The following is a 20,015-nucleotide window of genomic DNA, read 5'->3' on the forward strand; positions in this document are numbered from 1 at the left end:
GAATTTGCTTCCTTGTTACCACTCCCAATCTACCCACTTTTATTACTGATTAATTATGAAAATTGGCAGCCAAATCAGTTGCTTGTTTCAAGTGGGAACATTCTTGCGACATGCAAAGTAGGATCTTACCACCATATAAATCTAGCCTTCGGGAAGATTGCAACAAATGTCTCACTGTTACTACTTTTGGGTTTTTTTGACATTGATCCTGATCTCCAACCATGAAAATTCAGCCAGTTGAGTCTGATTTTCACCTTGGTCACACACTGGAGAGACATGTGAGTCTAGTATGTCCCTGGTCCTGGAAAGTGTGTGATCATCCTCCTTAAAGGATTTTGAAGAAGCTATTAGAATACACGTCCCTTTCCCTACCCTTCCTCAGAATTGGGATGCTGCCTATAAGTGCTAATGTAGCACTAACCGCTCACCTATCGTATGCAAATTAATCCCATTTTTTCTGCTGCTGCTCCTGAAGTCTTTCCAGGGTGAAAATCAGACCCACTGGGCTGAATTGTCATATTTGGATTGCAACCCTGATCTTGGTCTCTATTCTAAGGCTGAACCTGAAAGTAATGACAGCAAGCTGTTACTCATGATTTTTCAGTAGGTAATCAATGAAGAAGTTACCTCTGAGAGCTTCATTCAATTAAGTAAGTTGTGCATACCAGGAAAATGGGAAGCCAAATGGAAGGCCTCACTGTGACATCTGGCTGGCAGCCCTTCCAGGAGAGGTGGGGTACCACATAACATTGTGATTCAGCTGATGCCAATCTCAATAAGTCAAATTCCAGAATGAAACCTGACTTGACCGAGCATAAGTTTTATTTTGTATTTATCTTTGCAATTTGGTTACCACAGTGGTCAGCCTCTGAACAGATTCACACATCAAACCTGTATCCCATTATTGAAAGTATACTAACACACAAGAGAAGAAAAAAATTGGAAAGATCATAAACATCACAAAGAAAGACAATCCTTTTCCCTAGCAAGATCCTTTACTGACACTCAACCCTATTAATGCATCAGTGCTACCTTCATTTATACATTTCTTACTCAACTGTCAAGGCCACGAGTAATTCGTTTCAATGATCTTCTACACATTCACCAAATGTGCTTCTCTCCATCTCTCCTTAAGGCACACAGAGGTCAATGATGAAAAGTCAGTGAGTTAGCCTGCAAAAGGGAAAAACAACTTTTTTTCAAGCTCTAATAGCTTAGACACAGCCAAAACTAAATTGTCCTTCTACTACTATGAACTTTTTCTGTTTTTGAACTGAGCCTGCTTGTGGCCCATGGCCTTGCTTTCTGTATGGTGTAAAAACAGATCTCTAAACACATCAGTAATCATCACATAAGGTAGCTTGTCTGGTCATTTAGTTTATGTCCGATGTTTGGTTGGAAATACTGTTTTGAACTTGCTGTTCAAAATTACTTTCTGACCTTTTCAAAAAGGAAGTCTTCTTCACAGAACTAAAAAACAAAATTCCATTTATCTCTAGTTTAGAATAATAATTATAGATTGTAGACCTTCATCACATTAAAAAAAAATGAATGTGCCTTCAAATTAAGGTGCACTGTACAGCATTAGGACAAATTAAAAATCTCACATGACCACAACTGCATGCTATGAATGAGGTTGTTGAATCCCATTGCTGAGTGATTAAGTAGTAGCGTTAATGTCCCCTTCCAGCTCTCATTGCCTCCAAGGAAAACCCTGATGATGTTTTCATCCTGTATGAAAGTGAGCCTTTAATTGGGCTAAGTATTTACCTATCACTGACTGGTAGCTGGTGATCCTGTTTCTGGCAAAACCTGGTACTCTATTTTCAGAATTTGCTGCTGACCATTCCACATATCTGCCTTCTTGGTGCTTGTAAGATTCAACACATTGTCTATCCAATGGTATGCATCTGTAACCTGACAATGTCTTTTTATAAAGACTTGGAGGTGTCACTGTTGGACTGGAGTGGACAACAGTTAAAAATCACACAACTCTAGGTTATTGTCCAACAGGTTTATTTGAAAGCTTCCAAAATAACCTGTTGCATTATAACCTGGTGTTGTGTGATTTTTTAAAAATCTTTTTAAAGAATAAGTATCCATTGATGTAGAAGGTAATGCCAGTAATCCCCATTATATACTATTATGATGTCATATCATTCTTTGAGTCCAGCATTGCATCCTGCAGAAGTTTTGTACTATTATACAATCTCTAGAAGGTCAGCTTACCATCTTTATCCCTACTATAATCTGCTATTAAAATATCTTGGCTCAGATAGCATTAATTATTCCACCACTCCAGCCAACAGTTTCATTTTTAGATTTAGCTGGGGGCCTGTAATTTTAAAAATGCAAGAGAAGCATACCATTCAAGATCAGAAACCTGACTGGCCAGTCACTGGGATAAGTATGTAACAACCATAAGGCTAGAACAGTGATGAATTGCCTAGTTGTGAGGCTCACTGACATGAATTGGATAACAAAATCTTAAATGTTGCATAGGACAGATATCCGAAAATAGTAACATTAAATGTCATCACTATTCCTTCCTTCCATAAAGTTCAACTAAACCAGCTTTCTCCTATGTTCCAAATATAACTTTTAAATGGTATAAGTTTTCTGTTGGATTTTATTTCTCCCACATTATTTTGTCTCCAGTCATCTTGAAATGGAGTGATATGGGCCGGGTGCTGGCAGGTGGGATTAGTTTGGCTTGCAATATCTAATTGGCATCGACTAGTTGGACCGAAGGGTCTGTTTCCATGCTATACATCTCTATAACTCTATGATGCAAGTTCATGGATTCATCAGCACATATGGGTTTTATCCTATGATATCTACTGATTTACAGACTGCATCCTTGACTAGCAGGCAATGTACAGAATAAGCTGCTTCCTTCTTCTTGATCCAAAAATTGTAATTTAGGTTATAGTTGATTACTTTAAAATGTAAGTTCAGACAGACCATGCCAGTGTTCATTGTTACTTGCATCCCATGTGTTACCATTCTGTGCTGAACCGAAACCAATATCTTTAAGAGCATCTCAAGTCAGTAAAGTTTTACAGTTTGCAATGAAGGTTGGTTAATAACTTCTCTCCTCTTGGAGATTTTTTTGGCCTAAAGATTTTAAGACAACCTTCAAATAAGCAAGATAATTTTCTTGCACATGACAGCAGGAGCTGGGAATAAATTCAAATTAGATTTATCTTTATCAGCTGCTGCTTTTTCACTTAATCCTTAAAATGTTATGAGTACAATTAGTTACTTATACTTGCATACTTTTCTTAAAGAAAAGCCTCTAATAGAATTGATGAATATTGACTATAACTGCTGTTTAAGTTGACATATTCGTGGTTCTCCGCATTCAATTGTCATTACTTTAAGTTGCCATGTATGAGGTTAATTGATTTTGGTCTTCACAAGGAGAGGAAAATAAATGTGAATGTGATCCCAAGACACTAATAATAGACTTGAAATATAACGTGATAAATATGGATTTGTTACTTGATTGCCTTGAGAAAATTGGGGCTAGTCATTGACTAATTTTGAGGGCTATTTTTCAATTTATTCTTTTGGACCAGTCAGTTTTTTTTGTATATATGGACTTTTACAACAAATTTGGGATTGACAAAGTAGATTATTAGTAAAGAATTTGTCGTTCTCCATTTGTGTTTTCGTTACCATGGGCAGGTTGCCCACTTTATATCACTAGGAATCTTGTATAGCATTTCACTGTGTTAACTCATTATAAGCTTATATGATTGTTCAATGTTGATTTTACTTTCTGATAGGAAACTACCATGAAACAGCTTCAGTCTCCACTTCCTTTACCAACCACTTTGCCCCTTCTCTCTGCAAGCATTGCTTCAACCAAAACTGTGATAGCCAACCCTGTCATGCATTTGAGTAACCATATCCATGATATTCTGTACACTGTGGTCCAGATGAGTTTTCCACCTCTTCCAGGTCTTAAGGATGAAAAGGTAACAATTTTATTAAGGCTTGCTGTTTTTCAAAATATTAATACCATTGGTTGCAGTTACACGTTTACTATGAAACTCATCTTTAGGTGAATAAATACCTATCAGTGGGCTTCATATTCTGCTTTAGAGGAGAAGATATTTTTCACAAAGTTCAAGATAACATGTCAACCGTAGAGCTTTACAATCAAACCAACTCTGTGAAAAATTAATAACCAGTATCTGAGCCAGATTGGTCTATCGTACTGCTAACTATCCAACAGGTTTGGCTGATTAGTAGGCATGAGAAAGTTACCTTGTGACTCCTAACTAACATTCTTCATATTTGGCTCCAGTTAATGTGTAAAACAGAAATATTTCCTAAATATGTAGGTTGTTCTTGTCTATAAACAATGGACAGATGGATACAGTTTTAATTGGTTAACTCTGTGCATGCTTGAGCATCATTAATCTCTGGCTTTCCCAATGTGTGCCTAAATTCATGATTAAGCATTTAGTAATTAAAGAAATTTCCTCTGTGCTGATAAAGCAATATAGGCCATAGTTATATTCATGTGAAGTATTTCTACCAGCTATCCTTTGACTTCTTAATGTACTGTATTCCATATTAGGTTTTCATTCTGCATACTTTGGCTGCTTCACTCTCAGCTTGTATTTACCAGTCTTTGTGTGACAGTCACAGCTACAGGTAAATTTATTCCTTGTACTGATGTTCATCAAACCATTTAGTTTTTCTTTAAGACATCCTCACAATGTAAAATAATCCTTGAGATCCAGTTGTCTGTCAGGCTATTCTAGATCAAAATGTATCTATAACCTCACTTTAAATGAATGATATCCCATTGATTTCAAAAAATAAATAATTTATCAAAACTTGAAATGACTTCTTTAAAAATTATTCTTTTTCACAGTCAAACGGCTACAAACCTGTTTACAGGAATGGTTTATCAGGGACTTCTGTTAGGTGAAAGACGTAGATTGCGGACTGAAAGCATTGAAGAACATGTAACTCCTAACTCTTCACCTTCACATTGGCCTGGTAAGGTAGAAAAATATGTTGCAAGATGGTAAAAACTTATCAAATAACAAGCTAGTACTCTACATTCTTTGTAACTCTATGTACGAACTGGATAGCACCTGCTCAAATAGTCTACAAAAATGCTTTCTTCTGACTTGATTAGTTAAAATACACCATTTATTTCTTACAGGTGTTTCATCACTCATTAATCTTCTTGGAACAGCTCAGGAAGATGATCAACCCAAATTGAATGTGTTGCTTTGTGAGGCAGTGATTGGTGTTTACCTAAGCCTTTTGATCCATGGTCTTGCTACTCAAGATAGCAAAGAACTCTTTCGATTAGTTGCTCATCCACTAAATAATCGAACTTGGGCTGCAGTATTTGGGGGAGGTGCAAAAATGATAGTAAAACCCAAAAAACGGCCAGAACTTACACCAGGTACATTAATTTATTATATAACACCAGTAACAGCAACTTGATTTTATACAGTGCATTTAACATAACATGGTAGAAGTTTAAAACTTACTTCCATATTACCTACATGATGATAAATCAAGTGTTAATTTTAAAACTGAGATTGATGTGGTTCTCCCTAAATTGTTTGGATTTGGTTGTGACACCACATTTATAATTGCATTCATCATCTTCAGCCTACTGTGCATTCCATACATGCACTCTTAGTGTGACTGGGGAATCCTGAATGTTACTTTTTATAAATTATGCTTTTTATCATATCTAGTTTGTGGCATTACTATTGATGCTTCTGAATATTTTTTTTTCAGTCTTGTTTGAGATTATTTTTTCCACATCTGATTTATAACCTCAACTTCATTTTGACTGATGAAATTATTTTGAGCAGTAGTCTGCAAGTCATATATCACGTAAGTGATGGTGAGGTTCAAATTTTTTTTCCCCAGCGTGAAGATACCTGCAATCAAGTAGTAATAAACTCTTGAACTCTCAATAGTAGGGTGTATTTATTGATTTAGATAACTATTAACAGTGTTGAGGTTCTCCCTTTAAAGAATACAATAGATTTAGTTTTATTCATTTCAAAATTATTGGATATATTTGTAAATTAAGAGCAATAAAATTCAGTTATCAAGTACTGAATATAAAGCCCTAAAGTAATGGAGCAGAATTATTTTTTCAGCACCAAGATTTCAGAATTGAATGGTATGTATTTTAAATTAAAAACTAATTTGTGGTACAGGTGAACCATACATTTCAGCTGTACCAAATTTGGAACAACATACTGACTTGAAGACAGGATCAGTAGCTGTGCCTGTCTCTTCCAGCTGTGAGACTGGTACACAGCACACCACAGGACTGGATGGTGAGTGGTAATGTTGGTTGCTGTGGAGTGTAGTGTGCTTTTCTTGGGTTGGAACTTATCCCTTCCTTGGAGTAACTTTCTTCTTCCTTTTTCTGTTCCCAAAAATACTATAGATCTGTAAATAAATCTACATTTCAGAAAAATGGTAATATGTTTAAACTTCTCTAAAGCTGTTACCCAATCAAAAAGATGCATTTTATTATAACATCTAATCCCTTTATGTAAAGGTATCACTTTGTAATTAACAAAATGTGATTTAAAATAGCATGATTTGGAGTGTAGTGGAAGGCTGACATAATTGAGAGATTCAATAGTGTCTGAAATAGCAGCACTGTAATGAATGAACAAAATTATCTAACTTGCTGTAGGGTATACAATTTTGCTGTGATCTGTAAAGTAAAATTCACTGGGTGAATTTTAACACAACATCCGTTTGGCAGAAAACTGGCTGGATTGAGTCAAACACAGATTTGACAGCCCAAATAAATTTACTCTCCATTTTCTTAAAGTGCAACTATGATGTATTCTGATTTTGACTTGAAATTTTGATAAAACCTTTTCAAAGTTTTTTGTTAGTTGCAGGTAACTTTGTGACTGTGCTCAGATGTCAGCAAAATAAATGAATTTCAGGAGCATTTGGGGCCGAAGTTTTAATCTGCAAAATAACTTTTAATTTATCTTCCACTGATTATCAGCTTTTGTATCAACTTATATGTCCTCTTTTCACACCTGAACAAATATTTGTGTGGAATCATTGCTAACTTTCCATGCTTGTCATTTGAAAATAAATGGATAGTTCAGGATTAATCTTGAGTACATTCTGTCTTTATTGTATTTGAAAGAAACCACCTTAATAATTAGTACAATATGGACCTTTTGTGTTATCTTTGAGAATGATTCTTATCAACTTTTAATAATTCCTGTTGACTGTCTGGTAAAGAGCTTGAATTCCATTTTTATTTACTTTTGGACTATTAATCTAAGGATCTTAAGGTAATCATGCTAAATTAAGATGTTTTGAGTTTAGGTCAACCATTATGACCAATGTAGGCAACTACACTGCCAAAGGTTTCATTCAGTATATCTGTCTCATTGCTTTGAACAGTTCCTCCAGAGGACATTGACCGATATCGACGGAGATTTAATATGAAGATGTTGGTTCCTGGTAGGCCTGTAAAGGAAACTTCAACCCCACCGCCAGTACCAGCAGAGAGACCATCATACAAAGAAAAGTTTATTCCACCTGAGCTCAGTATGTGGGATTATTTTGTCGCCAAAGTGAGTGCAATATATCTTAAAAGTATTGGTGCAAATTTATTAGTCCATTAATATTTTGATTCACTTTATTATATCATGAAAACTTGATTCAGTCTTCATATATTCAAGTTAAGTCTACGTAACATCTAGGAGATGGTGAGGACTCCAGATACTGAATGATGAAGGGTCCTGCCCAAAACGTTGAATCTCCTGACCTTCAGATGCCGCCTGACCTCCTGTACATTTTCTAGGTCTACATAGCATTTCACTCCCGAGGTGCTGTGCTGTGCTGTGGGCAGTTACCTACATTATGTCAAAAAAAGCATTATCCAAATAAAATTGTCCTGAAATGCCTCTGACAAATTCTATACCGAAAATGGCTGCAGGATAGTATGGAAAAGAGTTCATTGAATGCTTGACTTTCCTGTTAAATTCAATAATATTGCAAAATATGTTACTAATTACTATATAGTTTCAAGTTTTTTCAACTAGTTCTATTTTAATCATTTTTGTTTGTACTTTAAGCCATTCTTGCCTCCATCTGAGAGCGGGTTTATGTATGACTCAGATGAAAGTATCCCTAGTGATGATGATGATGATGATGATGAAGATGATGCTTTTATTTCTGACACTCAGCTACAAGAGCATTCAGATCCTAACTCTTACAGGTTAGTTAAAAGGATCCTTGTTGCAGTAGCAGCTACCTTATGTACATTTAAATTTACCTTTAATAAACCAATAGACAAGTCATTTGCGGGTTTGTTAATGTGTCTATTACAGTGCTTACAGAATACTCATATTGCATAGAATTGGAGGAGTATAATTCAGTTTTCAGGGGAATAAAATGGAGGGAGAAATCCTTTCATTCTGAAATTTCCCCCTTTCAATACAAGTGAATGCTGTAACCAGATTCCAGCAACATCATTGACTTGTGACTTTCAATAGATAAGTTCCCTATTTCCTGGATCTCTCAATTGCTGGTGATTAGGGTTTAAGCAGTGAAGGAAATAGCATTGATAGGGCTAGAAAGGAGGTTCTACAGAAAGAATTTTAACAGTTAAGAACCAAATTAGAAAGCAGATCCTCCAAGGTAATAATCTCTGGGAGGGGTGAGGTGGGAGAGCTGTAGAGAAGATATATAGGCTTTCAAAGCACAAAGATATGGCAGTATTGCAAGGTATGTAGTCAGGTAATGACCACTGGAATGGAACAGCAAGGAACAGAGTGAACAAACATTAAAATAAGCAGTACATGGGATCAAACGGGGAAAATATAGGAAAAAGGCTAAATTAATGGTTCTTTATTTAAATGTATTTAGTACTGTGGACAAAATAAATGAATTAACAGCACACATAAAGGTTAATGGCTATTATCTTTTAGTCATTATGAAGCCAAGGTTCTGAAGACATCAAAGCTGGGAACTAAATATTCAGGGATGTGTGACTTTTCAAAAGAACAGTTGGAAGGAAAGGGTATGGACTAGTTTTGTTTGTGCAAGGTGGAATAAGTACAATGTCAAAAAATGATTTTAGATGAGAAGACATAGAATCCATATGGATAGAGGTGAAAAAAAAACAAGCTGAAAAAGACAATATTTGGAGTAGTCTATAGGACCTTTACCAGTAGTTAAACTGTAAGACAGAGAATAATTCAGGAGATAATGAGGATGTGTGAAAGAGGCAGTACATTAAATTATAGGTGACCTTAATATTCATATAGATTGGGAAAAACATATTTGCAGAGGTAGCCATGAGTAGGAATGAAAAGAATATATTTTGGACAGCTTCCTAGAACAATATGCTGTGGATCCAACCTGAGATCAGTCTATTTTAGATCTAGTATTGTATATTGAGGCAGGTTTAAGAAATGAGCTCAAATTATAAGATCCCCTTGAAAACAATGACCCTAAAATGGTAGAATTTACCATTCAATTTGAAACAGAAACTTGAGTCAGAACAACTGTGCTAAACTCTTTAAAAAGTGTAGTTGCAAATGCTGCATTTTCCCATTTTCAGGGAACTTCATGGTGGAAGACCCTTCATGACTTACAGCAATCATTCCTACATGGTATTCCATTCCTTTACATTTACACATTCAGCCTGTTTGGTGCCTTTGTATAGTCATATGGCAAGAGGAGTAATATTTCCCTCCTTGTATACAAGCCCACTGGCATCATATTTAAAGCTTAGCTGCACACCATTTCAGATGCTACGAGCCAGGAATTGCTTCATGATCTGTCTTCTTGGGAAGTGAAAGTGTCTGAGAAATGGAAGCTTTCCACATAGTGGCCTAGACATCCTGGTGGACAGGGTGGTCGAGAAGAGGGCCATCCTCTACCCAGTGGACCACTGGAGGAGGCCAAGTACTAATTGTAACCATTCTGGACACAGACGCAGGTACTGTCACGGTCAGATAGAATGCACAATAGTGCAGTAAAAGGTCGATGATCTACACTCCACCAAGGTAAATTTGACCATCTCTTTGTTATCTCAGACTCTAACTCTGCTGATGCACACAAACCTCATCAGTGCTCATGAGCTACAAGCCTTATTAAGCAGCATCACCACTCAATAACTGTCATCACCCCATCCTCCTCAACTACTAATACTTCCTGCTTTCTGGCTATAAAGCTGTGCAATTCAGAGATTGGTAACCATCAAGTAGGCACGTACATGAGCACTAAGAAATGCAGCAAACTGCCATTAAATGCATCCTGTATGGGTGCATCAAAGTGACTTATAGGAGCAAGCAGTGACCTATGGAGCCTCTGAGCTCTAAAATGAAGTCCAGAGAGGCTGAAGTGGATTCTGAGTTGGTCTGAAATCAGTCAAGATACTGAAGTGAAACTGGTGATTTGCTGATGGCAAGTGGTTAGAGGAGAATACTGCCTATGAAACATTTGAGAATGGATTGATGGAGGGACACTAAAGTGGAGGCATGGAGAAGCAAGCAGTAAACTGCATCCTGCTGATTAACCACCCGACTTTCAAGCTGGGAATTCTTGCCATCTGATTTCTCAGGAGAATTGCAAGCTAAATAGGAATGATATATGTTGGGCCACGTCTCAACCTGAGTATGACCTCACTGATGAAACCTTCAGGGAAATATTGAAAAAAAAATTATTCAAGATTCAGATTTGCTTTAATCTTACTGTATTTTCCCACATTTCTTGTCATTACTAGCATCACTCAGGGTATAGGACATTTCTGCTCATAGCGTCTGAATGTAGAGTAATATTGTCTTAGCCTTATTACAATGCTTTGTATTATGTATCTCTACCATGACTTACCCAGGCACCCAATGAGCCTGGTGGAGTTTGAGCCAGACAGTTTTAAGTACTGGCTTACATTGAAGTAGAATTTGCAAAGGGATTCCTTTGGACAAATTGCTTCAGCTGGACAGTCCTCACCCTAAGACATAGAAATATAGAAAATAGAAGCAGGAGTAAGCCATTCACCCCTTCAAGCCTACTCCAGTCAGTCAAAGACAATGTTCAATATCCGTCCAGTAGTTTGGGCACTGTCAGTCAGCCTTGTGGGGTGGGAGGTCAGGGTCAGAAGCTCCCTATGACTGCAGTCCAGGGAATGGGCCATGGCCAGTCCTGCAAGTCCAGTGCAGTAAGATTCACAATAAGTCAACCAGGAAGTTGCACAGATATGTTAGGGATCCAGTCACTGATCAGTCAGAACTGTCCTTCCAAACAGTGAAGATGGTGGGCTGTGGTCAGTCCTGGCAGTATGCTCACTAAAAATCAAGGAGATTATAAGGGACCACTGCTGTGGTAGGGAAGTTAGTGTCAGTTGTGGTGATTAAAGACAGCATGCTGGAATGCAGAGTGGAAATAATTGAGAAGGTATAACAGCAGGAGGCAACCGCTTACTGTGGGAAGGGGGTCATCAATAGTAACCACCACTCTGGCTTTGAAACAAATGATTATGCAGCATGATAGCTGGCATATCTTAAATTTATAGGGTCAGGGCTCAGGGTAATGTTCGAGACAAAAATGTAAATTACAGTTGGCTGGTAATGTTTGGAAACTCAGAACTGGGTTTAACGAGGACTGCAAGGAAGAAAAGAACATAAAACCCTTTTGGGAGGTATCCCTAGGTTACCAGCAAGTCACTCAGCAAATTGTGACGTGTTACCTTGTGTCCTCATCTGAATCGTAAATATGCAATGGAAATGGCTTTGACCACACCTGAACTGGGTGGAGTAAGTATTTTTCTTTTCTTTTGTCTGAATATACAGACTCTGTGTGAGTACTGTGAAACCCTTCAAGGGAAAATTGCATTATTTAGCATTGAACTTATGCAGTACAAGTTGAAATCATAGTACCATACATGTTAAATATGTGGGATACATATCCTGGCCCTGAGCAATCTTGACCACATCATTGGATATTTTAAATTGATTAGTCATCTGTGTGAAGCAGGAATAATCACAGGTGACCTTAAAAGTGTCATCTGCAGGCCACAATTGAAAGACAAGCCAAGATCTCATTGGCTGCACAAGGGAACAAAACTGACCTCACCTTGAACTGTAAGTATTAGCCAACATGCATTTGTATTGCAATGCTGCCTATCTTGTTGATGGTGGGGGTAAAGTCTCCATACTCCTATGACACTTAAAATCTTCTGTACGCATTGCTTGTATTGAAAATATTGGATGAATGAATGCTTTTATGGTCACATGTATTTTACAGTGAGAAAAACAATAAAATAGAGTGAAAAGCTTTTCCACTGTTGCCATAATGCAGTGCCATTTTGAATAATTTTAAGAATAAGAAAATACATAGAAAGACATATCTTAAAGAGAGATCCTGAGCCAGCCAATCATCAACGCTGCCTGCTCCAGCATCCCTCTTCCACCACCTCACTGGTGTCTACACCGGACCTAACCAATGTTGAAGTCGCCACTCTTCAGGCACAATCTTTCGCTGCTGGATTGATTCTCCTCCGCCACTGCCTCACTGTCACCTACATCAAACCACCAACGTCAGAGTCGCTTCTCTCCCCACTGGGCCCATTTTGTTGATGTTGCTTCTGTCACTTCTTCGCCTTCGCCATCAGTGCCGGACCCAAGCAATGATGAAGTTGCTGATCATCATGCACCATCTTTTGTGGCTGGGCCGACCTTGCCGACATCACCTCTGCCAATGTAGCAAGCTCAGGACAAGAGGTAACTAAAAAGAAAAAAAAACAACAAAATAGGGTCCACTATGTCAAAGTCAATGTAGAGGCACTCCTGGTTCTCCTTGTTGAAACCCTGCAAGTTCCCACTGTATGTCTATGCATTCGTGAGATGCAGATCATAATTACTGTCACTACAAGAAGATATTTTGTTTCTTATACTCTCCTATTGGTCTTTTGGAACAAGCATCATTGCTGTAGCCATGGTATAATAAAGGAGCAGAGAGGTTGAGGAGGAACAAATATGTCAGCTAACCCAGAACCCACCATCAACCTCAATGGTTACCAAACAGCCTCCACAAAAGAAGTCGAACCTGAAGATCCAGTCAAGATACAGAGGAGATACAGGATACCCAGAATCTATTGTCTTCAAAGCTGTTTTCCTTCAGATGCGTGAAGTGCATTGCCACTGTAGAATGAAGATTCCCAGGGTACTTCCGCAGAGCCATGTCATCTGCAGGAGTAGGACTTGCGATGTAAAGGAATGAGTGGCTATCCTATCAACCATGGCCATCAAGATGACAACTGCTAAATTTTTTATGTAACTAATTGCTTCCAAGGATCCACTGAGGATCTCTGTGGGATCTTTCAATCCTGGTAAGGCTTTTATCAATGCTATTTGTGCCAGATCGCACGACATATTTTCATTTCCCCATAAAGAGGTTAGACCTGCAGTCAGATCAGTAGGCTTTGCCAACATAGCATTTTTCCCTTGGTGCGAGAGGTTGCAGTCAACGCACATTCCCTTGAGACTGCTGTATCATAACATGCTAACTTCATCAACATAAAAGGTTTCCATTCAGTGTACAAATTATTTGTGATCATTAGCAGCATGTCCTGGAAGTCTGTTCCAGGTATGCTGGATGTTGCCATGATGCCTACATCCTTGGGAAGCCCCCATTTTCCTGCTTCATTTCAAAGGCTGGATACCTTACAAGGATGGTTAATGGGAAACAAGGGCCACCCTTTGTAACCATGATTGAAGACTTTCTTGCACATCCATCCCTGACTGAAGCTGAGTGTATTCAATGTTGCCTGTTCTTACACAGGGGGGCGCGAAGTTTGCAGTACAGTCAAGACAGTATGTGCCCCATAATATTTGCTTGTTCTGCCCTGCACAACTATAACAGATGAAGAGGAGATGTAGTAGTTACTGAAGAGCTGGGAAATGGCTGCAGTCTTCCAAGGAAGAAGATGAATACATTGTACAGCAGGAAAATTGGCATCTGCATGACAGAGCGGTGCAGCATTAAGTGGACCGGATTTAATTGACACTTAGCATAGAGGCCTCGGTTGCCTTTCCAAGAGATGTGAGTTGGGTGAATAAGCATTTGTTGTAAATTGGTGTTGTTTGAAAGGCAGACAGCCTGTTTGTTTCCAGAGACAAATGTAGCTTTTTCTGTTTGATTTTTCTTGGCTTTGATGTTGTTCAATAAAAGTTGATTTCAACTATTGGAATGTTTTCCAATATGTGATGCTCATATATTGAACTACACCAACATGTTATGCACTGCCAGGTGTAAGGGAATAAGTGTCACTGTCTGCAATAGAATTTCAGATGATATGGCGCTTAGGTGGTTGCCTGTATAGCTTGCTTCTTGTAGCTGCTGTTACAATGACAATCAGTCATACAGATGATAATGGCAATACATTTATGAACATGAGTTCCATGCCACCTCTTGCCCTCCAGAAGGTTTTTTTTTCATTTCCCTCCCACTACATGTACTGTGAAGAGCTATTTCTGGCTGGCAGCTTTTGAACTAGTGCACTGCTGTGCTTTAAATATTGTATTGTTGGCATAAATCTTGGGAGGTCTCAGCAATGGCGTGTACTATACATCCGCCACTGGTGGAATGCATGACACCTCAAGGGCAGTGCCATAGAGGCAAGGTATATACACAATGAGGTCAGCAGTGTGAAATTGCATGAGGAGAAAGTGAGGACTGCAGATGCTGGAGATCAGAGGCAAAACATGTGGCACTGGAAAAGCACAGCAGAACAGACTGCATCAGAGGATCAGGAGAGTTTATGTTTCAGGTATAAGTCCTTCATCAGGAATTCCTGATGAAAACCTTATGCCTGAAATGTCGACTCTCCTGCTCGTTGGATGCTGTCTGACCTGCTGTGCTTTTCCAGCACCACACTTTTTTGACTAAAATTGCATGAGGTCATTCAGAGAGAAAGCTTCCATTAAATTGCCTGAAATTGACACTTGGTCAATTTTTGGCAAAAATCGGCCATTGTATCCTTTTATGTTGCTTGCAGAATGATTTAAAAAATGAGTACTAATAATTTATTTGATTCAAGACAATCAGATAGAACAGAATGAGTTAATAATCTTCAATTCAGTGTTGATTTAATCTCCAGTTTAAGTGGTAAAATCAAAAATTTGTGTCTGTTAAAGACATTTACATTTATTTTACAGCTGGGCACTGATACGTTTAGGAATGGTTAAGCTTGCATTGAACAATGTGAGAAACTTCTTTCCTGTTGCAGGATTGGAATTTGCAGGTACTAGACTTTTCTGTTTGTTTCAATCATTATTGGAGGTATTTTGTAAGAATTAAAACAAATCATCCTGATTTTCAAACATTACCAATCTTTTGAATTAAAAAAAAATACTTTAAACATTTACTCTTTGCAAGTGTTAAGAATTAGAATTTAACCTTTTGTTCTGTTTTTTAAAAAAAAACTTTATGGAGGCAATTGTTACTCAGTTGTTGAATCTGTTTCATTATTTAATTATTTTCTTATGTTGAAGGATAGCAAAAAGCTGAAAATTTCAATGTAATTCCATGCTTCTAACAAAATTAATTTAAAATATTGTGAACAGATTGATAAAGGTAAAATAAAACAAAGAACTGCAGACACTGGTTAGCATGCAGTGCACCAGTGTTTCATAGAGCAGTAATGTTAATCCTACTCCGCTGCTCTCACAACAGTCCTGCACATTTTTCTTCAAGTATTCATGCAGTTCCTTTCACAAGCTACTATAGAATCTATATCCACTATCTAATTAGGCATTGGCTTTCAGACCTGAAGCAAGTGAGAACCTGAAGCTTTTCCCCATGTTGCCTCTTTTTATTTGCCAAACATCTTAAACTTTTGTTCTCTGGCAATTAACCTTTCAGTTATTGGAGAAATTAATAGAAACTGTTACCAGTGTAAACTTTTCATGATTCTAAATAACTCCATTAAGGCTTCTCACTGCTCTGTAGAGAGCAATTCCAGTTTTTCCTATTTAACCATGTAACTATGATCCCTGAAAACATTCGGTACCTTGAGCAAAGCCCTTATGTCCTTACTCAAATGTGTCCAATTCTAGGCACAAGATATCAGCAGATGCAGACCTCGTACTTTATATAGGCTTTGCATAACTTTCTGGTACTGTTTATAAAGCCTCGGACCTCATTATTTTTATAACTTCTGTTAATCTGTTCTGACATTTTCAAAGATCTGTGCACAAGTATTCCCAGGTCTCTCTCTTCCTTCGCCTCCTTTTAAAAATTGTAACGTTTAGTTTATTGCATTCCCCTCTGATTTATCCTATCAAAATGTATCATCTCTCACTTTTCTGTATTGAATATGTTTTGTGGCAGCCCATATTTTAACAATCTACCTTCGTCATCTTGCTGTATTATAATCTGCCCCAGTATACACAATAAATATAAATTCCTACATGTGCAGTAAACAAAAACAATTGAATAAGCTCATAGGTTGAATCAGCTGGAAAAACTTATTTAACATATGGATTCTCTGCTGAAATGCGTCTGCTTTTTTTTCAAGAAATTTATGAAAGATACAAAGTTAAAAGCGGTATACAAGGGTTTTTAATTGCTTTAGCAATAAAAAATAGTTTTGCAATTTGTAAATTTTTCTGGTTAATAATAAAAAATCAAATATTCAAACAGGATGAATAATAAAGTTAAGGTTTTTTTCATCCAAACAGTATTCACTTTGATTTTGAAAAGCAAAATAATTTTAGTTTAAATTTTACATGAGAGGTGAAAGCTGTTTTTAAAAAGTGACTTCCAATTTTGTTCTTCAAAATAAATGTTTAACTTTGTTCACAGATCTTCCAGTAACTTCACCATTGGGCAATGCTGTCATTAAGACTTTAGAAAACTGGCAACAATTGCTACAGGCAAAAATGGAACTATTTGAAGGCCCACCTCCAAGTTATATTAACACCTACCCAAGTGATTTCTCGGCAGCTGCTGGACCAGCCATTTTGCGACACAAAGCAATGCTTGAACCAGAAAATACTCCATTTAAGTAAGGGAACAAACAGAAGATGCCGTTTAGTACATTTTTAGAAGGTCAAATAAAAGCATTTTTTTAACTTTGATTACCTGTGCCTTAAGTATGTATCCTATAACTATTCCCAGAGAGTAAATGTAAAAAAGTATATTCAAAATAATTATTGGTAAGTTATTTTTTATTGTCCTAAATCCCATGAAAAGGAAACAAAGGTTGCAAGATATAAAATAATTGCCACAAACTTTCGTCATAGATGATTGTTAGGTGAGTTAAAGAAATATGAAAGTAGTTGACCCTGAAGGTCAAACACAAGAAAAAGCAGGAGAGGACCATACAACCTGGAGAAAGTGAGGACTGCAGATGCTGGAGATCAGAGCTGAAAAATTTGTTGCTGGAAAAGCGCAGCAGGTCAGGCAGCATCCAAGGAGCAGGTGAATCGACGTTTCAGGCATAAGCCCTTCTTCAGGAATGAGGAGGGTGTGCCAAGCAGGCTAAGATAAAAGGTAGGGAGGAGGGACTTGGGGGAGGGGCATTGAGAATGCGATAGGTGGAAAGAGGTTAAGGTGAGGGTGATAGGGCGGAGAGGGGGTGGGGGGGGAGAGGTCGGGGAAGAAGATAACAGGTCAAGAAGGCGGTGCTGAGTCCGAGGGCTGGGACTAAGATAAGGTGGGGGGAGGGGAAATGAGAAAGCTGGAGAAATCTGCATTCATCCCTTGTGGTTGGAGGGTTCCTAGGCGGAAGATGAGGCGCTCTTCCTGCAGGCGTCGTGTTGCCATGGTCTGGCGATGGAGGAGGCCAAGGACCTGCACGTCCTTGGCGGAGTGGGAGGGGGAGTTAAAGTGTTCAGCCACAGGGTGGTTGGGTTGGTTGGTCCGGGTGTCCCAGAGGTGTTCTCTGAAACATTTCGCAAGTAGGCGGCCTGTCTCCCCAATGTAGAGGAGGCCACATCGGGTGCAGCAGATGCAATAAATGATGTGTGTGGAGGTGCAGGTGAATTTGTGACGGATATGGAAGGATCCCTTGGGACCTTGGAGGGAAGTGAGGGGGGAGGTGTGGGCGCAAGTTTTGCATTTCTTGCGGTTGCAGGGGAAGGTGCCGGGAGTGGAGGTTGGGTTGGTGGGGGGTGTGGACCTGACGAGGGAGTCGCGGAGGGAGTGGTCTTTCTGGAACGCTGATAGGGGAGGGGAGTGAAATATATCCTTGGTGATGGGATCTGTTTGGAGGTGGCGGAAATGACGAAGGATGATATGTATCTGGAGGTTGGTGGGTTGGTAGGTGAGGACCAGTGGGATTCTGTCCTGGTGACGATTGGAGGGGCGGGGTTCAAGGGCAGAGGAGCAGGAAGTGGAGGAGATGCGGTGGAGAGCATCATCAGCTCTGTCTGAGGGGACATTGCGGTCTGAAGAAATAGGCCATCTGGGTTGTTCGGTATTGGAATTGGTCTTCCTGGGAGCAGATGCGGCTGAGGCGAAGGAATTGGGAATATGGGATGGCGTTTTTACAGGGGGCAGGATGGGAGGAGGTGTAATCTAGGTAGCTGTGGGAGTCGGTCGGTTTATAGTAAATGTCCGTGTTGAGCCACCCCCCACCTTTTCCTCCGCTCCACTCCCCACCTTTTCCTCTGCTTACACTGGCACCACCCCCCACCTTTTCCCCCGCTACATCGATGACTGTATCGGCGCTACCTTGTGCTCCCACAAGGAGGTTGAACAGATCATCCACTTTACTAACACCTTCCACCCCCACCTCAAATTTACCTGGACCGTCTCAGATTCCTCCCTCCCCTTCCTCGACCTCTCCATTTCTATCTCGGGCAACCGACTCAACCCGGACATTTACTATAAATCGACCAACTCCCACAGCTACCTAGATTACACCTCCTCCCACCCTGCCCCCTGTAAAAACGCCATCCCATATTCCCAATTCCTCCGACGCATCTGCTCCCAGGAGGACCAATTCCAATACCGAACAACCCAGATGGCCTCCTTCTTCAAAGACCGTAATTTCCCCTCAGACGTGGTTGACGATGCTCTCCACTGTATCTCCTCCACTTCCCGCTCCTCCGCCCTTGAACCCCGCCCCTTCAATTGCCACCACCAGGACAGAACCCCACTGGTCCTCACCTACCACCCCACCAACCTCCAGATACATCGTATCATCCTTCGTCATTTCTGCCACGTCCAAACAGACCCCACCACCAGGGATATATTTCACTCCCCTCCCCTATCAGTGTTCCAGAAAGACCACTCCCTCCGCGACTCCCTCGTCAGGTCCACACCCCCCACCAACCCAACCTCCACTCCCGACACCTTCCCCTGCAACCGCAAGAAATGCAAAATTTGCGCCCACACCTCCCCCCTCACTTCCCTCCAAGGCCCCAAGGCATCCTTCCATACCCGTCACAAATTCACCTGCACCTCCACACACATCATTTACTGCGTCCGCTGCAGCCAATGAGGCCTCCTCTACATTGGGGAGACAGGCCGCCTACTTGCGAAATGTTTCAGAGAACACCTCTGGGACACTCGCACCAACCAACCCAACTGCCCCGTGGCTGAACACTTTAACACTCCGCCAAGGACGTGCAGGTCCTTGGCCTCCTCCATCATCAGACCATGGCAGCACTACGCCTGGAGTAAGAGCGCCTCGTCTTCCGCCTAGGAACCCTCCAACCACAAGGGATGAATGCAGATTTCTCCAGCTTTCTCATTTCCCCTCCCCCCACCTTATCTCAGTCCCAACCCTCGGACTCAGCACCCCCTTCTTGACCTGTTATCTTCTTCCTTACCTCTTCCCCCCCCCCCCCCCCCCCAACCCCCTCTCCAGCCTATCATCCTCACCCTATCCTCCTTCCACCTATCGCATTCCCAATGCCCCTCCCCCAAGTCCCTCCTCCCTACCTTTTATCTTAGCCTGCTTGGCACACCCTCCACATTCCTGAAGAAGGGCTTATGTCCGAAACATCGATTTTCCT

At 39.8% G+C, this 20,015-nt stretch overlaps 1 protein-coding gene across 5 annotated transcripts in view; it reads left to right on the top strand.

Annotated features, from left to right (window-relative positions):
• Nucleotides 1-20,015, top strand: part of dmxl2 (Dmx-like 2) — a 143,211-nt gene that overhangs the window by 93,553 nt on the left and 29,643 nt on the right. For 3 of the 5 annotated variants that reach the window (XM_087981189.1, XM_087981187.1, XM_087981188.1), the window contains exons 25-33: nt 3,792-3,983; nt 4,592-4,668; nt 4,892-5,019; nt 5,189-5,437; nt 6,213-6,335; nt 7,441-7,613; nt 8,118-8,260; nt 15,207-15,292; nt 16,855-17,056. In XM_087981189.1, the coding sequence (XP_087837315.1) occupies nt 3,792-3,983; nt 4,592-4,668; nt 4,892-5,019; nt 5,189-5,437; nt 6,213-6,335; nt 7,441-7,613; nt 8,118-8,260; nt 15,207-15,292; nt 16,855-17,056 (1,373 nt within the window). The remainder of the gene's footprint in view (nt 1-3,791; nt 3,984-4,591; nt 4,669-4,891; nt 5,020-5,188; nt 5,438-6,212; nt 6,336-7,440; nt 7,614-8,117; nt 8,261-15,206; nt 15,293-16,854; nt 17,057-20,015) is intronic. The other 2 variants (XM_043677359.2, XM_043677360.2) reach the window with 1 other exon arrangement.

The sequence above is a fragment of the Chiloscyllium plagiosum genome, unplaced genomic scaffold (genome assembly GCF_037043375.1).
Source record: "Chiloscyllium plagiosum isolate Xiang-an unplaced genomic scaffold, Cpla_swu_hap1 HiC_scaffold_39, whole genome shotgun sequence".
Classification (NCBI taxonomy): domain Eukaryota; kingdom Metazoa; phylum Chordata; class Chondrichthyes; order Orectolobiformes; family Hemiscylliidae; genus Chiloscyllium; species Chiloscyllium plagiosum.